At 44.2% G+C, this 20,016-nt stretch overlaps 1 protein-coding gene across 5 annotated transcripts in view; it reads right to left on the bottom strand.

The window, feature by feature from the left end:
• Window positions 1-310: 310 nt before the first annotated feature.
• Window positions 311-20,016, bottom strand: part of ntn2 (netrin 2) — a 64,307-nt gene continuing 44,601 nt past the window's right edge. For 4 of the 5 annotated variants that reach the window (XM_017686098.2, XM_037536090.1, XM_037536084.1 and 1 more), the window contains exons 4-7: window positions 15,026-15,175; window positions 11,995-12,093; window positions 5,755-5,829; window positions 311-2,801 (exon numbers count right to left, since the gene is read on the bottom strand). In XM_017686098.2, the coding sequence (XP_017541587.1) occupies window positions 2,470-2,801; window positions 5,755-5,829; window positions 11,995-12,093; window positions 15,026-15,175 (656 nt within the window). In that variant the 3' untranslated portion in view covers window positions 311-2,469. The remainder of the gene's footprint in view (window positions 2,802-5,754; window positions 5,830-11,994; window positions 12,094-15,025; window positions 15,176-20,016) is intronic. The other variant, XM_017686099.2, reaches the window with a different exon arrangement.

The following is a 20,016-nucleotide window of genomic DNA, read 5'->3' as shown; positions in this document are numbered from 1 at the left end:
GGTTTTGATTGGCAGTCTATACCAGGGCAACACTGCTGCTACAGCTTAATACTGTCTGCTCTTCTAATTGCAGCCAGAATACTGAACTTCGTACTGTTTCTAAGTAGGAACCATTATCATACTGTACACAGCGAACATCGAAAATCAACATAAAGTGCAGCTTTGCATTTCATCTGGACAATACCAATTCATAATACACGCAGTCAGTGTGAAAGGCTACTCTGGCTCATAGAAGAGCGTACTGCACCACATCTGATCTAAAACGGGCTCAGTGGTACACTTATTTCAGTACAACACAAGAAGATGGTTATATATTATATACTTTATTGATTCTACAAGGGAAATTTGTCATATTGCTGGTATGCCTAGCAGAGCAGTGCCACCTGGAACAGGGTTAAATGGGTTAAATGCCACACCCACGGGTACACCCAGGAATACCCAACCAGTCCTGGGATTTGATCACGGGACCTTCCGGGTGCTGGCTCACCTTGTCTAACGCTAGTATACTTTCCCAAAGACTTCAGCTTCATCCACCTCAGCTTATCCATCCAGTAACTGCCTCCTGAAGTCCCTGATTAGCTGAGTCAGCTGACTTAGACCTGGGCTGGAGGCAGATCTGCAGGAGGTGGGCTGGTGACCTCTGATTTACAGAGATGTAAAACTGAATACACCCTTTGTTCTCTTCAAAGCATCTCTCATTTACTGTCTGTCATGGAAACCATGAAAGAATAGAATGGAATAAAGTGGGAGATGACTGGGCTCAAATGACTGGGCTTTTTTCTGAAGAGCTTAATTTTTACTCAGTTTCTACTAATATAACTCCTAACCGCATAAATCTACCAGTATTTGGTGGGACACTGCGACATGTGAAGCTCCACATCATTTCACACTGCCATCAATACAACATCACTGGACAGCTCAACACGCTTGGAGGAGAACACTAACACTTTGGCTAGCATTGCACTGAGTGATGGAGGGAAACATTGGACTATCCTACCCAGCAAGACAAAGAGAGGACAGTTATTATGATATGGGCAGTGTTTAGAATAGTGTGTACCAACCCTAGTCAGCCCTGGTCCTTGATTAGCTGAGTGAGGAGAGTTAGGTTTGAGCAGGTGACCACTAATTAGTGAAAATGTAACACCAGATGGCTCCTCACTCCCCACTGAGTGCAGCCTATCAGAGTAAAGTGTTTGGAGAGGGGGTGGGGTTTATGCTATGAACACAACCACACTCAAATGACCGGGGAAGAGCTTATAAATTGTAGTAATTCATAAACTATTGTGACTTGTTTAGTTTGTTTGCTTATTTAATTCTATTTCACCCAAAATTTCTACTCATTTTAATTTGTGAACTAGGTGTCCCTCCATCGTACAAGACTACCAAGATGGGAAGCTGAAGGCCAGCGTGTGTTTCCTCTGAAACACGTGAAGCTCCACTCCATCTTTACAAACTGCTGCTAATGGTGCACCGGTGGAGCTCAACATGCTAGTAGGAGGATGCTAACTATACAAAGTTCAACACATTTCTTTTGGGAATGCTAATACGCCCAGATTTGCTGGACTGATTTGAATAACTCTACACTACGAAATATCAGACTTTATTTTAAACTAAATATCAAAGATAACTTTTTTTGGGATGACATCTAATGACCTCAATAACAACCCATACATACACCGGAAATTTCTGGAGAAAAGGCCAAATTTTGTTATTTTCAGATTATCTTGAAACTCCTAGCCTGTTTTCCTATTTTTCTAATTCTACACCAGTTGTTACTCTGTTACTCTCATCACTATACTTTTCATCTGTATTGCAGAGAGAGCTAACTGTTGATTCTGTTGTGTCAGCTAATGGATGCCCATGTTATCTAGCATCATGCTGTGTGATGAGGGGAAAGGGAAGACCACCCTAACCGCCCACAGAGAGAGAGGACAGGTATACTCTCTTGGACTCCTGTTTACGGATGGCTGTGGCATCACTAAGGATGGCAGGGCTTTTTGGAAGGCTACTGTTGGGGTTCAAGGGCAGCACAGCGGGAGCTGAGATAGTCCTACTGGAGAACTTTTATTTATCTGAGCCAAACCGACCTGTGTTGAATGGAATTAGAGCTCTGCAGAATCGAGAACATTTAAACGCAGAAAATATCAAATCTTGACCTCAGAATCAGAAATCGTGTCGAATCTAAGTCTGCGTACGGTTACAGCTGTAGACGGTGTGGTGCTCTGGTTCCGGTGTAGCGGTGGTGTATCAGTCTTGCTCTGTGTTTGATGTACGCACAGTGTGTGTAATGCTAGTGGTTTGTGTTTCAGTCTTTATTGTCCTTTTTTATGGTCCCTTCTGAAGGCTGACCAACAATCCAGTCCACACACAGCCCCACACCGCACACACACAGGCCACAGTCTCCTGCATGTGCGCATGTGGGGTCAAAGGTCACAGAAGTCAGGTGGCGAGGTGTCCCATGCAGTCCCATCATGCATTGCTGCACTTGCCCTTCTTCTCCTTGCGCTGGAACTTGCGTAGCCGCCGGGTCCAGACGTCCCGCCACTGGATGACCAGACTGTTCTTATCGGCCACTAGCCCCGCTCGCTCCGGACTGGCCCCGCCCTCTCTGGAGCCCAGGATGAGGAAGCGCTTGCCCATATGTATGCGTGGGCACTTGCAGGCCAAGTCCTTCATGTGGACCCACAGCAGATTCTCTCCTCTCTTCAGCGGCTCTCTGCTCTTATACACCGACACCAGGCTGACCGCAAACTTCGCCCAGTCACCCACAGTCTCCATGTCCAGCACACTGACCAGCACCGCTAAAGAACAAATACACACATATTTACATTAATAGCTTTTCAAAAAAGTGGTAAAATACACATTTGCACCATATCATCATATATTTAGTCCTTCATATTCATTAAGGGTTACATTTATTTCTGGACACTGTACAAAAGAATCCACACAGACCATCTAATGAGTGAATTTATCTACTAGCTTGTATAATCTCCTCGGAAAAGGACTGACCATGCTGTGGAGCAGCTCTGCACATGATGTTATCCAAGGACATCACCTTGTCCTGACAGCAAGTGACACGAGTAAGTAACAAAAACCAGCCAGAATGCTCCCATGACGATCGGTGAAGCTGTCCACGCCAGCTGGGAGCAGCAAAGCTATGCAGTGTGATGTGATGGGCTTTGGATGCATCACGTCACTGTTCTACCTCAGAAAGGATGGAGAGAAACTCCATGAAGTGAAGAAAGGAGGAGTCTCTATGACCCTCCAGTACACATCATAAGGATGTGAACAGAAAGGAGACGATGTGGAGAGAAATGGTGGAGACCTGGTAGTCAGAGGTGAATACAAAGATGGTTCCTCAAGGGCTCTTTGGTGAAGACAGTGAGCCTCATTCTCCAGTATCTTCCTAAGTTTGTGTCATTGATAAAGGTCCTAAGAAAACGTCTCCATCAGACTCATGTCGTGATCTTAAAGCGCAGAACTGTTCTCACCTTTGTGACTATGTACGTGGGTTTTGAGAAGAAATTTCTTCCTAAGAACAGTTGGTGGTTGGTTGGTTCTATACAGAACCATGAACACTCAAAGAACAATTTGCATGATTAAAGGTGAAAGGTTCTTCAGATTGATGGAGAACATGTTGTAAATGGTTCTAACCTCTGAAACAGCACAAAAAAGGTTAATCTATTGTGACAAGCTGGACATTGTAACAATAGCAGAACCCTTTTGGTGCTACATAGAACCATACACAGCACATTCCCAATCAATCTGAAGAATACATTCATGTTTTTTGAGCATTTATGGTATATAGAACCATTTTCCTTACTAAAGAACCCTTGAAGAACCATCTTTTTCAAAAGTGTTGCTAAGATAAGTTGAAGGCTCAAGCTTTTTCCAAAAGGTCTATGGTCTGTTTTCATGTTGACTTGAAGGGGCTGCGTTTACACAGCAGGAGGTTCTCCGTCCTCTTCTTTCACTCCTCATTGCTCACCGGCAGGTCGACAACGTTCCACACAGAGAGAGACGACAGAGTCAGAGGCTGCGATTACGCAGCAGGTAAACGTGGCCCGAATCTGATTTGTTTGTTTGTGTTTTAGCTGTGATTTGTATGCGACATCAGTCTGAACAGATCAGCTCCTAAACCGACCGGCACGGGTAAAAGATCCGCTTCACGTGGCTCGTCCAGAGGGAAACGACGACGGCCAGAGAACGCCAGTCGCTCCCGGTTTCGTCTTCGCCGGCGTCGCAGGAGCGATTATGAAGTTCCACTGATGGACAGCTGGGCTCATCGCCCACCGCGTGCTCGAGTTCGCCGTAAAGGGGCGCGTTATTCGGTCACGGCCTTCTTCGGCTCGTGTCCTCAGATCTGAACGCTGCAGCCTCGGGCTCCTCCGGCCGCGCTCGGCCGTTTCGTCCAAAACCTCTTCAGACACGGAGCGGCTGCAAAACGTTTATGAGCCTCAGCAACGTGAAATGATGACGCATGTCGAGTTGGATTGACGTAAAAGACGCATGAATTCCGATCCGGCTGTTCAGAGCCGCATCGCCGCAGATCGGATACGGATCGGATTTCAGTCCCACATATGAAAGCGTCTCAAATCGGAACTGAAAATGTCCGATTCGGTGTGTTTATCTGTTCACACTGACACTCAGACACACATCTGAGTCACTCATGAGGAAAAGGATGGGATTCGGGCTCTTCGACCTGCTGTGTTGTTTCTCTGGATGCCTGCTTGCTGTCAGGACACAGTGAGATGCTGCGTTTGCATGTTGGTGGTAGGCGGCCGATGGCAAATCAGATACTCCATTGTTTCAAAAGAGCAGGAACAGAAAATCCCACCGCAGCCCCCAACATTCAGTCAAGAGTTCAATATTCCCAGCGTTTGCTGTCAGCCACAGTGGTGGAGTAAACTGGATATTGATTTTTTGGGAGTCATGACACCAAACCTTTGATTGTTCAGGGCCACTCAGTACTGTGGATTTATTACACAGAGTGCACAGTGTCCTCCCACCTTTTCCACCTTAACGCTGCACTGTGTAAGATTTGAGGATTTGGAGACCTCTCTGGCTTTTGCTTCAGCGAATGATTTACGAGAATTCAGAGCGAATTCAGTGTAATCTTGGTGAAGGAGCGTCTTCAGGGGATGCGAGTGAAGTATCTACTATGATCATCATATCTTCATCAGTATGATATTGATGCTCCATTCTCTCTGTCTCCACGGCAACATTTCCATGACTGCACACCAGTTTCGGGGCATGAAATGACTCCACTGCTAACAAATAAATGCAGCGTATGGTCACCATGTGCAGTGGGTGGAAGGGTCATAGTAGGAAATGTGTCATTAATAATGGCATGTCAGTTGTGCGCATCATAAGGTAGATGTTTTGCAAGCCAGGCTTCCGCCTGCAGTCAGTCTGATGTGCTTTATTGCTCAACGTGGCCAAGAACCACCTACCTTAACAGGAAAATAACAGACCTGGAACCATTGTTCTAGTGTGGTGTGTAGGCACACCCCCCCAAGAGGTGTTCCCTGTACAACAGTACTACAAATGTGTTCTGTGGTTCGGACTGGTATAAATAAAGTCAAAAGCAGTTTGTTTAGGCATCGCCCCAAATGTTTACACGGTACACTGTTTAATAAGAGTTAAATGGGTTTAGTTCTTTCAAACTAGCGAATACATCCTGATCGTCTGTATTATTAACGCTGTGAAAAGCTCAGTGTCCGTCTGAGTCCATGTCTGTGTGTGTTTTCGTACCGTAGTCTTTCTTGCAGTATTTCTTCATGTTGATCTTCAGGTTGCCCTTGGCTGGTTTGCAGTAGGACTCACAGTCTGAGGAGACACAACAAACAGCTGTTTACTGATCTCCGTCTCTCGCCACAGAGACACTGCCGTCTCACACAAACCCAGCCTCGTTATAAACCCGTCTGCAGTTAGAGCGCCTCTGATTCCTCTCCGGCAGAGCAGCGTTCTCAGTGTGCAGGGGCAGAAAACTGAATATAACTGATAATGAAATGTAAATTATTAAATTGAGCAAAACAATCTGCCAGTGGGGAAGCAAGATGTCCTGAATGAGCAATCGTCTCCAGTACGTATGCAAACAGACACTCTTGAAAAGGTTCTGAGTTCTAAATGGAATCACATCTTGCTTAAATGGCTCCTCAGATTGAGGGAGAACATGTTGCATTTGGTTCTACATAGAAGCTTTTTGAATGGTTCCTTATATGACCGTAATCAGAGTGAATAAAGGACTGTAGTGACCGTCTACTGACTGGCACTGGCTGCGAGAGACTCTGGAGGTGTAGCTATGCAGATGGACATGCGCCAAGACTCAAGGCTGTCCTGCACTGGACATCACGTCACGTCCAATAATGAGAAAAACATTGTTTAAAATGAGGTTCGCACTCCGGCGATGGAGCTCCATGACTCCAGGTTACTGTTCAGTTTCTCAGGGTCACTTCGCCATTACTGCATTAAAATAAGTCCATACTGAGAGCACAGAGAGACACAGAGAGACACAGAGGACCACAGAGAGACACAGAGAGACACAGTGGACCACAGAGAGACACAGAGAGACACAGAGACACAGAGAGACACAGAAGACCACAGAGAGACACAGAGAGATACAGAGAGACACAGAGGACCACAGAGAGACACAGTGGACCACAGAGAGACACAGACAGACACAGAGACACAGAGAGACACAGAGTACCACAGAGAGACACAGAGTACCACAGAGAGACACAGAGGACCACATAGAGACTCAGAGGACCACAGAGAGACAAAGAGGACCACAGAGAGACACAGAGAGACACAGAGGACCACAGAGAGACACAGTGGACCACAGACGCCCACAGCCAGTCTTTTAGATGAACAGACTGTTCATTCTGTTATTTACATTTATTTACATTTTACACAGCGTCCCAACTTTTTTGGAATTGGAGTTTCAGTTTTAGGGGTGAAGGTTCAACCTCTGTCTCTCTCTCTGTATCTGTATCTCTCTCTCTCTCTCTCTCTCTCTCCGCCCCCCCTCTCTCTCTCCGCCCCCCCTCTCTCTCTCTACCTCCACCCCTCTCTTTCTCTCTCTACCCCTCTCTCACCCTCTTTCCCTCTCTCTCTCTCTCTCTCTCTCTCTCTCTGTATCTGTATCTCTCTCTCTCTCTCTCTCTCTCTCCGCCCCCCCTCTCTCTCTCCGCCCCCCCTCTCTCTCTCTACCTCCACCCGTCTCTTTCTCTCTCTACCCCTCTCTCACCCTCTTTCCCTCTCTCTCTCTCTCTCTCTCTCTCTCCCTCTCTCTGTCTCTCTCTCTGTATCTGTATCTCTCTCTCTCTCTCTCTCCGCCCCCCCTCTCTCTCTCCGCCCCCCCTCTCTCTCTCTACCTCCACCCCTCTCTTTCTCTCTCTACCCCTCTCTCACCCTCTTTCCCTCTCTCTCTCTCTCTCTCTCTCCCTCTCTCTGTCTCTCTCTCTGTATCTGTATCTCTCTCTCTCTCTCTGCCCCCCCTCTCTCTCTACCTCCACCCCTCTCTTTCTCTCTCTACCCCTCTCTCACCCTCTTTCCCTCTCTCTCTCCCTCTCTCTCTCCCCTCTCTCCCTCCCCCTTCTCTCTCTCTCTCTCCCTCTTTCTCTCTCTCTACCCCCCCCCTCTCTCTCTCTCTCTCTCTCTCTGTAGTAGATTGCTTTCTTAACACAATATTGGGTTTATTCTCTGCAGTAGCAGAGCTGTTTAACTGTCTGTGTATTTGCTGACATTGTAAAATATGACCTCTCTCAGCAGCGAGAGAGCGAGAGAGAGAGAGAGAGAGAGAGAGAGCGAGAGAGAGAGAGAGAGAGAGAGGGGGGGGAGAGAGAGAGAGAGAGAGAGAGAGAGAGAGAGAAAGAAGGAGAGGGGGGTGGACAGAAGGAGATGTGGACCTTCATTCCTTTCACAGAGAAACAAAGCCTTCTAAACCTTCTCCAGGTGAAAAACATGGAGGAGAGAACGCCGTGGACGGGAATTTGGGAGCGCCGGGCCGAGTGAGTGTGTGAGGGAGTCGGGGGGGCAGCTGGTTAAGCAGGAGTGAAATGTAAAGTTTAGCTTTAGCAGTACTAAATATCTCTGATGAAGGTGGAGACAGTTTGAGTTCAGACTCCAGAGCTTCTTCAACAGCTGCCTCTGAGTGTATGTATGGATAGACATGTCTTCAGTGTGTGTGTGTGTGTGTGTGTGTGTGTAGTCAGTTACAGGCAGTGTTGGTGTGGAACTCACTCTCTGACCCAACACGTACACATACATTTCTCTCTGTGAATTGTGGGGACATTATACAGACTTAACCCAGACCCTTACCTTAACCCAGACCCTTACCTTAACCCAGATCCTTACCTTAACCCAGACCCTTACCTTAACCCAGATCCTTACCTTAACCCAGACCCTTACCTTAATCCAGACCCTTACCTTAACCCAGACCCTTACCTTAACCCAGACCCTTACCTTAACCCAGACCCTTACCTTAACCCAGACCCTTACCTTAAACCAGACCCTTACCTTAACCCAGACCCTTACCTTAATCCAGACCCTTACCTTAATCCAGACCCTTACCTTAACCCAGATCCTTACCTTAACCCAGACCCTTACCTTAACCCAGACCCTTACCTTAATCCAGACCCTTACCTTAACCCAGACCCTTACCTTAACCCAGACCCTTACCTTAAACCAGACCCTTACCTTAACCCAGATCCTTACCTTAACCCAGACCCTTACCTTAACCCAGATCCTTACCTTAATCCAGACCCTTACCTTAATCCAGACCCTTACCTTAACCCAGATCCTTACCTTAATCCAGACCCTTACCTTAACCCAGACCCTTACCTTAATCCAGACCCTTACCTTAACCCAGACCCTTACCTTAACCCAGACCCTTACCTTAAACCAGACCCTTACCTTAACCCAGATCCTTACCTTAACCCAGACCCTTACCTTAACCCAGATCCTTACCTTAATCCAGACCCTTACCTTAACCCAGACCCTTACCTTAACCCAGATCCTTACCTTAACCCAGACCCTTACCTTAATCCAGACCCTTACCTTAACCCAGACCCTTACCTTATCCCAGACCCTTACCTTAAACCAGACCCTTACCTTAACCCAGACCCTTACCTTAACCCAGACCCTTACCTTAACCCAGACCCTTACCTTAACCCAGACCCTTACCTTAACCCAGACCCTTACCTTAATCCAGACCCTTACCTTAATCCAGACCCTTACCTTAACCCAGATCCTTACCTTAACCCAGACCCTTACCTTAACCCAGACCCTTACCTTAATCCAGACCCTTACCTTAACCCAGACCCTTACCTTAACCCAGACCCTTACCTTAAACCAGACCCTTACCTTAACCCAGATCCTTACCTTAACCCAGACCCTTACCTTAACCCAGATCCTTACCTTAACCCAGACCCTTACCTTAACCCAGACCCTTACCTTAACCCAGACCCTTACCTTAATCCAGACCCTTACCTTAACCCAGATCCTTACCTTAACCCAGACCCTTACCTTAATCCAGACCCTTACCTTAACCCAGACCCTTACCTTAACCCAGACCCTTACCTTAACCCAGACCCTTACCTTAACCCAGACCCTTACCTTAAACCAGACCCTTACCTTAACCCAGGCCCTTACCTTAATCCAGACCCTTACCTTAACCCAGACCCTTACCTTAACCCAGACCCTTACCTTAACCCAGACCCTTACCTTAATCCAGACCCTTACCTTAACCCAGACCCTTACCTTAACCCAGACCCTTACCTTAACCCAGACCCTTACCTTAAACCAGACCCTTACCTTAACCCAGGCCCTTACCTTAAACCAGACCCTTACCTTAATCCAGACCCTTACCTTAACCCAGACCCTTACCTTAACCCAGACCCTTACCTTAACCCAGACCCTTACCTTAATCCAGACCCTTACCTTAACCCAGACCCTTACCTTAAACCAGACCCTTACCTTAACCCAGACCCTTACCTTAAAACATGTCCTCACCTTAAAATACAATGATTTACATGTGGGAAGTGGCTTGTGGTCCCCACAAAGAGAAATGTCCCAACAACGTTAGTATATGAACAGATTTTGGTCCCCACAATGTTCATAAAGCTGACACACACTCACGCACACACACACACACACACACACACACACACACACACACTCCGCTTTTAGCTTTAGCTCAGCTATAGCTGTTTATCTCGCATCTGTAGCAGGAAACTTTTACCCAAATATAGAGCAGTTTCCTGTGAAATGTCTCTCAACGTTCGCCTTTCCGCGAGACTGAAGACAGCTAACCCCCACCTGCTCCCCAGGTGCCGTGGATAGGGCTGCCCACTACTCTGGGCAAGTGTGCTCGCTGCCCCCTAGTGTTCACTAGTGTATATGTGGTGTTTCACTGCACGGATGGGTTAAATGTGGAGGTCCATTTCCACAGTGTGCAAAACACCGTTGGCTGATGGTTCTGAATTTATTTCCTGACTCAAACTCCTGAGTTCACACTTTTCCAGTCTATTCTCTAAGCCATCAGGCATTTCCTCGAGTGATCTCAAAGCAGCATGAGAGCTGAACCTCAGTGCAGAACTGTCTCGAGAGAAGTGGGAGGTGGGTTTACACTGAATTCATACACATTCTATCAATGCAAGGCTTCAATTAGTGCAGTTTAAAATCCTTCACAGACTCTATTATTCACAAGTAAAACGGAATAAAACCAGTCTCTTCAGACTGTGTCAGGTGTGAGCATGCAGTGGTGGTTCTTCTCTCTCCTACACACATACATCTGACTACAATTCATAAATGTGTGTTTGACAGACAGATCTCCCCTGCGTGTTCAATGCTTCACTCAAACTAGCCATGTTTACATTCAGCCTAATAATCCATTAGTAATCCGACTAATAGCCCATCTATCAGAATAGAATGCGTCCATGTAAACACCTCAGTCGGAAGAGTGAGGCCATTCGGAATACAATTTCTATCCGACTGATCAAGGTGGGTACTCCGGTACATAATCCATTAAATAGAAGAATAATATCCGTGTAAACGTCTGTATCCGATTACATTCCCTATCGGAAAGTTTCAGTCCGTTCTGCATGAGCGTCGCGTCACAGTGAGAGTTTATACCGTTCAACACGGCGGAGCAGAAACTGGTCTGCAGAGGAGACGAAGTTCATGCTCTGATCTTTAAAAGACGGCGGTGGGACGGACGTCCAGCTTATGCGTCTCAGAGCACGACGTCTTCCTCTCGGCCTTCTTTAATAAGGACGTGTGAAGGACGTTTTCCTGAGTCTGACGTCATTTTAAAGCAGTTAAAAACACAATCACTGCTCACTGCTGCTCATCTCACTCTGACTGGACTCACGGGATGCTGGTAGTCATGGTAACTTTTACTCTGTGATACTAGATGCATGCGCGTCATTTTAGACCGGATTACTTGTAGTGAGCATGTAAACAAAGATTTTCCATCAGATTGTTGAATAGAGTGAGCATAAACACCTCAGTCTGAATCTGTAATAAGATTGTATTCAATCTTGTTTATACTGTTCTGAATGCAGATGTATATTGTATTTTCATACTACCGCATAATAATTAATGTAACCTACTGCAGAGACGAATTCTTTATAACTGCTTTATGAAAAGCTCTTTGATCTCTTTAAATGTTGGAGTTTAGTGTTTAAAATGTGCCAACAGTCTTTTACAGAGAGAAAAGTCGGCGTTGATCCATTCAGCACTGACGGCTTCACACAGCCGGAAAACACTGCTGAGCTGGTTTGAGTTTAATGTGAGACCAAATCTTCACTACAGGGTTTAAATCCAGGCTCTGACCAGCCGGAAGCCTCAGAAACAAGCTTTATTTTTTGGCTTGACACGTTTGATTGCAGACAGAATATTTTCAGTATATATTTAGATTACATGGAGTATTTGCAGAGCATGTTTAGTGAGTGTACGCAGATCCCGCTGTCCGTTAGAGAGGGTACAGACCTGCTGTAGGGAGTGCGTCAATGTGCTTTGGTGTTTTGTTCTGACCTGCTGGTCCTTCAGTGCTGCTGACCACCGCTGTTGGGTTAATCACAGGAATCTCTGACAGAGAGAGAGAGAGCGAGAGAAAGAGAGAGAGTTAGAGCTCAACACATCCAGCGAGGCTGTAACTGTCCGACCTCACAGTGATTCGATTACGACTGTTTGGGAAACGACTCAGTGCAACATGAAATCTCACCACAATTTGATTTGATTTGTTTATTTTAGTTTATTTTAATTCAGAAAGATGTTTCTATAAAAAACTGAATACACAGACGTAACTGGAAGGACTGTTTTTGCAGTAGTGGAATACAGACAATCAGGGTTTTTTTACATTTAGGAATTAGATTTTTCCCCCAAAAATACGCACATGCTGATCAATACACCCCCAAATCAATGAAGTTGACTAACTGTCCATGCTTCGTAATACAGCAATACTCTTCTACATACTTAATAAATATAAACTATAAAAAAATATAAAACATTTTAAAAAGGACACGCTTTAAAAGATGCTTCTAGGTTTTTTTAAGTAAAGAAAATTGTTCTATATTGAACCATGAACACTAAAAGAACCCATCTGCATGATTAAGTGGTTCTTTGCATGGTGAAAGTTCTTCAAATCATTCTATAAAGAAACTTTCTGAAAACGGTTCTATATAGCACCCAATATTGGTCTTCTATTGTTATAGTGTCAGGCTTGTAACAATAGAAGAACCTTTTTGGGTGCTATATAGAACCAGTTTAAAATCATTTGTCTGTAGCACATTTTCCATCAATCCAAAGAAACCCTTTCATGATGCTTTCATTTGATCATGCAAAGGGTTCTTTGAGTGTTCATGTTTCTATATAGAACCATTTTCTTTACTAAAGAACCCTTGAAGCACTTTTTTAAGATTGTATAACTGAGAGTAAACACAATCTTTATCCTTACACGTATAAGCCAGAGGAAATACAGTATGCATATCACCTACAGCATATCGCTGTTATCGGAACAAAACCTCGTATCTCCAAAATAGTAACTTTACAGGAGAAGGAAAAACCTACTCTACTTTTAATGTAAGTCAATGGAACCAGAATTTTTACCAAGTACTTTTGGGTCATTTTATTTGGTCCGTTCATCATGAAATGTACATATAACGTAAAGGGCAACAGGTATTTTCAAATTCTGTCAAAAACTGAAAAATGACAAAAATGGAGATATGAGGTTTTGTTCGCACAACAGCGCTATACAGTATGTAACACAGAGTACGCATATATTATAAAATAGTTCTGTTTCAGTTATTTATCAAATATATATTTATATTTGATTAACTTAAAAATAGACAAGAAGTAGTAATTTAGGCATGTGCAAAAATGTGTACTAGGAATTTAGTAACAGTCATTCTATTCCTGTTTTAGGACTTCCTTCCAGGAAGCTTCTAGTTTTGTGATATTCTCAGGCCGTCTTGCATGCACAGCATTCAGATCTACTACAGGTTTTCAAGTCTGTACAAGCCTCATCTGGAGTTTCCTGAAGTAGTTCATGGTTGATTTTGAGGTGTGTTTTGGATGATTGTCCTGTTGGAGAAGCCAGACTCAGTTTCTTGAACGTCATTGCTTCCAAAATTTGCTGATCTTTAGCAGAATCCATTCTTCCATCTACCTGTGCAGTGTTTTATGAGCTGCCGGCTGCCACACAACCACGAAGCATGGACGATCTTATCCTCAGGCTTTTTCCTCCAAACCTCCAATCTTTGGTGACTGTGGTCACAAGTTACATTATTAGTTCATCAGTTAGTTCCACAGGACTTTTCCAAAATGTCTCTGGATTATCTAGACGTTGTTTAGATACTGTGTCACACACTTCAGCTTTTCTTCTGATGATGTTTCAATGCAGATCATGTTTGTGCAACAGTGCTGCTCCATGACTCCTGAGTCAGCTCAGCCTTCCTGCAGGTCCTTTGCTGTCATGTGGGGGTTTTGCTTTCCCTTTCTGTTCAGCATAGAAGAAGCTCTATCTGAGAGTTTTCTTGGTCTTGACATCCACAGTTCCCCTTAACTGCCATTTCCTAAAGACACTGTAAATTGTGAGCTGGAAGGGCTCTGGTATCCTTTCATAGCCTTTCTCTGCTATAAATTAGGTTAATTAGCTTCGTTTTCAGATCCTCAGCCAGCTGCTCAGAGAAGCGCTTCATAGTTGAAAGTTAACACAAACTTATGAAGAGTCAGAGAATTTATTAAACTCTGTGATCTGCTGAGGTTCTTAAGGATTTAACTCTGACCTGCCTAATGAGTCACTTTGGGCCCAATCTGGACACGTCCACTGTGAGGTGGACTCACTTGAGCTGCCAGCTGTTTAGACATTAATGTCTGTGTGTTGTTCTTTTCAGAGGACAGTAAATCTGCTCTGCTATACAAGCTGCACACTGACCACTTTAACTTACATCAGAGCTTCAGTTCTACAGTGACGTCCCATCAGAAGATAGAATATCTGCAGAAACGTGACGGTGCACTCACTTTGGTGAGATACTGTATAATGTTCTATAGTAAAAACAGCCCACATCTCATAAAGTAAAGGTCTACTCTTAAAAAACATGGTTCTTCAAGAGTTCTGTATCAAAGACAGTGGTTCTATATAGAACCACGATCACTCAAAGAACCATCCGCATGATTAAAGGGTTCTTTGCATCGTGAAACATTTTTTTCAGATTGATGGAGCATGTGCTGTATATGGTTCTACATAGAACCTTTTTGAAAAGGGTATAACACCAAGCTTCTGCTGTCAAGCTCGTTACACGAGAAGAACCCTAACCCACAAAACCCACATCGTTTTATTGGTCTTGCTAATGTTTGTGTGTTGTGTTTGTATTTATTGTAAGTTGAGCTGTAAATTGAGCTCCTTCCCTGCTGACTGAGTGTGAGTTATCCACTCGGAAATATAGCCAAGTGTTATGTTTCCAAACGTTCTGGTATGGCCTACAGAGCAGATGTAACATGCTGGTGGAGTGTTACTCACTGATGCAGGGGGCTACAGGTGAGCGGCTCTGCTGGTAGCCTTTAGCGCAGCGGTTACAGGTGACTCCGGTCACTCCGTCTTTACACGGACACTGACCCGTCGTCTGATTACACGTTTTACCAGCAGCTCCCACCGGGTGGCAGTCACATGCTGAAGAGAGAGAGAGAGACAGACAGAGAGAGAGACAGACAGGAATGGGTGTTGGCATTGTCTGCTTGTTGATTTGTCATTTTCCCAGCAGCCACTGAGAGGACATTTACCAGCGAAGTGCAGCTTTTATTGGAAACAGTAAACGAGGCCAAAGCTGGTGTTCAGGTGTGTGAGGGAAAGGTTTGTTTTGGGTTAAGTGACCTTAATGAATGCTACACAATGATAGGAATACAAACTCGTGTGTGTGAATTTGAGTGTGTGGGTGTGTGTGTAGCTGGTGATGTTGGCACTTCCTCTTGTACAGGAAGTCCAAGTGCTCTTGTTAACGGCGCCTGTCCGGTTCTGTAAGAGCCCCATGGCATTCACCCCATTACACACACTTCCCGTAAAGACACACACACACACACGCCCGTCAGCTGCTGTGTGAGTTTTACGCTATTTTAGGGGACCAGTGACAGAGCGAAACACAGACCTGCGCAGTGTTCACTGCTCGATAGGGATCTGATGGAAAACTTTAGAGGAAAATGAGCGTTTTATTGCCGAGATCATATCTGGCCTCCTAACAAACACACGCAACAAACAAACCCCTCCCTCCGTCCTACACTCCTTCAGCTTCATCCCTTCTGCTTTCGTCCACCTCGGCCCCTCTGGTTCAGGTTAGAGATGGAAACACTCTGAGTACGTCCAGCAGTGAGCTGGATTTCACTGTGAGCTTTACAGCTGTTTGCCAGTGTACTTGTTGGGCTTGTTATTGATAGAGCCAGATGGTATTTTCTTCTTCTTCTTCTTCTTCTTCTTTTTCTGCCAGATTTGTCCGCTAACTCATCATGCAGCTTTTGAGATGTCGACACCTAGCAATCACCTGGAACTTGTTTAAGTTGCGCAGTCACTCTGTAATTTCTTCACGAAATGCACTTTTCTTAGTCTTGAAAAAAAAGTTCACCAAGGCTTCTTTAGTAGAGAAAATGGTTCTATACAGACCCATGAACACTAAAGGAACCCTTTACGTGTTTAAATGGTTCTCTGCATGATGAAATGTTTCCTCAGATGGATAGAGAATGTGCTGTAGATGGTTCTATATAGCTCCAAAAAGGCTTCTGCTATAGTTAAAACATCAAGCTTGTAGCAATATCAGAACGTTTTTTGGTGCTATATAGAACCCTTTCCGAAAAGGTTCTGTATAGAATCATATGCAACACATTTCATCGGTCTAAAGAATCATTTCACCTCGGGAATAACACTTTAAGCATGCAAATGGTTCTTTGAGTGATTCAGGTTCTATATTGAAGCATTATCTTTACTAAAGATGTTTTTTTTTTATTGCTGGTCTTTTAGCACTGTGGGTGACAAAGCTGAAAATTCGGTTCATCAGACAAAGAAAATGATAGTCAACTGTAAAGAAGCTGCTGACAATGAATGGAAGCTCTTTCTCGGTGTTTAGCATGACGTGGTTTGGATACTGTGAAGTAGTGACGGTTCACTTTCAATCATTTTTAGCAACGTTGACGTTTGAATAAAAATACTTTCTAGCGTTCCTACAGATTCTAATAAAGCTACTTTTCTTTGAATAAACTCGGTTTCTACTGTTGACATAACTGACACGCAGTACTGAAAAGATGCGCTAGAACATTTCACTACTCAAAAAAGGCAATGAAACCTGTCGCCCTGTCGTTTGAGGCTGACCTGACTCTAAATGGTTTACGGTATACAGTATCTATCCTCTGATATGTGTACAACAATTAGTGTTTATTTCCCGTCTGTGTCTCTAAAGATGGGAAAAAGGCTGTGAAGAGATCTTTTACCAGTTTCATCACTGAAAATCTAAGATTTAGGTTAAAATTATTAAAACGACTGATTGTAAACGGCATGTTTATTAGTGATTGCCACTCCTGTATTTAGTACTGTATGCACTGTCCCTTTACCATGTTAAGAGCTCTGAATATTGTCCTGCAGTCCTGACCCCCGAGTCTATTTCTCCAACCAGTATCTCTGCAGATCTTTCAGAGACTCTGGTCCTAACTTGTGGAATCTCTTCTTCAGCTCAGATCCTCAGGCTTTTCACTGGGTTTTAGGTCAGAAGGCTGGGGTTGTCACTGGAAAAGCTTCATTCTGTGGTCAATGAACCATTGCTGTGTGGATTTGTATGTGTGCTTTGGATCACTGCCCCTCTGAAGGATCCAGCGCTGCACCGGCAGCCAAATTTTAGTCTAAAATGCGCCAGTATTTGAGTCTATGATGCAGAATATCTGAAGATTCCCAGTGACTTTTTCAGGCACTGTTACAGACATCACAAATACATCACCAAACTTTCCTCCTGACCATAGAACCCTAGTGAACGGTGATAAATCCAGGTGCTTATGTCTGTGATACAGGTCTTCTGATAAATGATCTGAATCAAAGTGGCATCTCATTGCGGTTTTGGAGGCCTCAGGGTGCATTCAGCTACAGCAACTGCCCAAGTGTGTCCCCTGCCTCTTGGCCCATCCTCCTCACTGGGGCCAAATACACTTATATCCTCTTCCAGGCAGGTTAATCAGAGCTGCAGTTCATTGAAATGTGGAGAAGAGTATCTGACCACCATGTAATGAGTGTCCTGTTTTGTGTACAAACAGTACCCATACAGAACCTTCTACCAAGTTAGTTCAAACTGTTAAAAAACTCTTTGAAAAAACAATCAGAACTTAATCCTTGTAAAAAAATATGTTCTGATCTATTAAACCCATGACATTGAGGTAGTAATATAAAAATATACAAAATCTTAATTTATAGGGACTTTTTAGATGGTCTCTGTCCCAAACCCTAAATTTACACATGGTGAGCAGTTAGATCCCATTGTTTTTAAGTAAATGTGCCCCAAAGTCTGAAAGTGTGGAATCGTCATATTTTCTGCCGTTTTTAGCGTTTAAATGTAAGATATGATGATTTTCTGTGTGAACAGCTGTTCAAAGCTGGGTTTGCTGAGCTTCTGAGCTCAAGATAAGCTGAAAAGGTCACCGAAACAGCCACTGCCGAAACATTTGGCTCAGTTAGGATTGATTTGGTAGAGACAGAACGGAACATTCAATCATTAGTTTTAAGAAAATAATCATAATTAATGTTTAGAGTTCAGAGTGAAAGGGTTTTAGTCTAAAGTTCAAGATCAGTCCAAAGTCCAATACTCTTGATACTCTAGACTTAGAACCAATACAGTACGATGATCCATATGCAAAACTCATGCCAGTTCACGGTCAGCAGAGGACAGTCCTACACTGGCGGGTTGTAGCTACATTTTTCAGGAGTCTTTGAGTCAGTGTTTATTGTGAAATTCCTGCGGAAGCCTCAGTGAGAAACGGATGCCTTACGGTTTGGTGAGCCAGTCAGGAGTGAACACATCTCATTTGGGACCAAGAGAAGTCACGTAAACGAGTGAGTGAGTTTATCAGTATTTTTAGGTTAGACATGGCCTTAGTTTGGTTTACATGTAGCTTGATTAGGATTTGAGTTTTGTAGTTGTATAAACTGCGATTCAGTTCCTTATAAAGCCATGATGGTGGTTCACTCTAGTGCAGTTGAGGCTTGTTGTCTGAAAAAAGTCCACAGTTTTTTTGTAATTTTTGGACTATTAAATTAATAACAGTATAGTTTGGTCATTCAGGAAAGACTGCACTGCTACAGTTTTACTGCCGTCTAACGCTGCCCTTCAGCTTTATGACAAAAAATAAATACTGATGTTGCTATGAGACCACATTGCAGTTTCAGAGAATTCCCCACATTCCTAAGAGTCATTCCCACCACACCTGCTCAGCCCCCCAAAACACACACACACACACACACACACACACACACACACACACACACACACACTCTCATATATTCACACCCACACAAACACACAGGCTCACACACATGCAGTGTGAGTGAAATCAGATCGGTTTTCTCTAGCCTCCGTTCCAGGATTGCAACACTGACACTAGACAAACACTGAGGACCAGATGTACAGGCGCTAACAAAGTGCGCCTCAATTTGCCCGTTCAGTTTAGCAGTGGAGCAGGTTATCATGCAAACTTCACAGCTCCACCCGATAACAGCTCACTAGTGAGTTTACTGATTCTATTTCAATGGCTAACAAACATTTTCAGTACTGAGTTCTCTTTTTCAAAACTCTTCATGCTGTTAGAACAAAAACACAGCTTATAATCCAAGTTCTTTCATTCATCTCTCACTCAGTCTCAATCTGCAAACCTCTGGGGTCCACAAATGCACCTGTGTGTCAATGTTCAATGTTTTTACATGCGATAACACAGCTCAGAAATCCAGGTCAAACCCTTCCTGGATTTGTAGAGTGACCCTTTCCATTCCATCTGATCACAGATCATACGAGACTCACAACTGGAGTTATGAGCCTGTGAAGAGGGGCTGAGATACATGTCATCTGCCTCTCACCATGTGGAGCTGCTGGATTCGTGTGTCCGTCTACATTCTGTGTGAAAATGACCGACGGACACTCAGGAGATCACTAAGGACTGACCGTCATGCTGGAAACCCTTCATTCTTCATTCAGTCCACATCGGAGACTCGTGTGAAACGGCGTCAGAGAGTTTCCAGCTGCTGAAGCTGCTGCAGCGGGTTTGGAAAGTAGTGATGAAGATAACGGAGCGTTTAGATATGAAACAGATGAGGATCCTGTTCTATGAAGAACCTTTAGAGGAAAACATAAGATATGCACGAATCAAGAAAACACCCTCAGATCTCAGAGGCTTAATGGAACTGTGTTTCTGTAGCTCAAACTAATTTATGGCATCTGACATGGAAATAAATTGTTTATGAATTCACTACATCATAAATACTACATCAGATAACAA

Source organism: Pygocentrus nattereri, chromosome 3, assembly GCF_015220715.1.
Source record: "Pygocentrus nattereri isolate fPygNat1 chromosome 3, fPygNat1.pri, whole genome shotgun sequence".
Taxonomy (NCBI): domain Eukaryota; kingdom Metazoa; phylum Chordata; class Actinopteri; order Characiformes; family Serrasalmidae; genus Pygocentrus; species Pygocentrus nattereri.
Note: the sequence above shows the minus strand (reverse complement) of the source record. Positions and strands in the feature narration are given on the sequence as shown.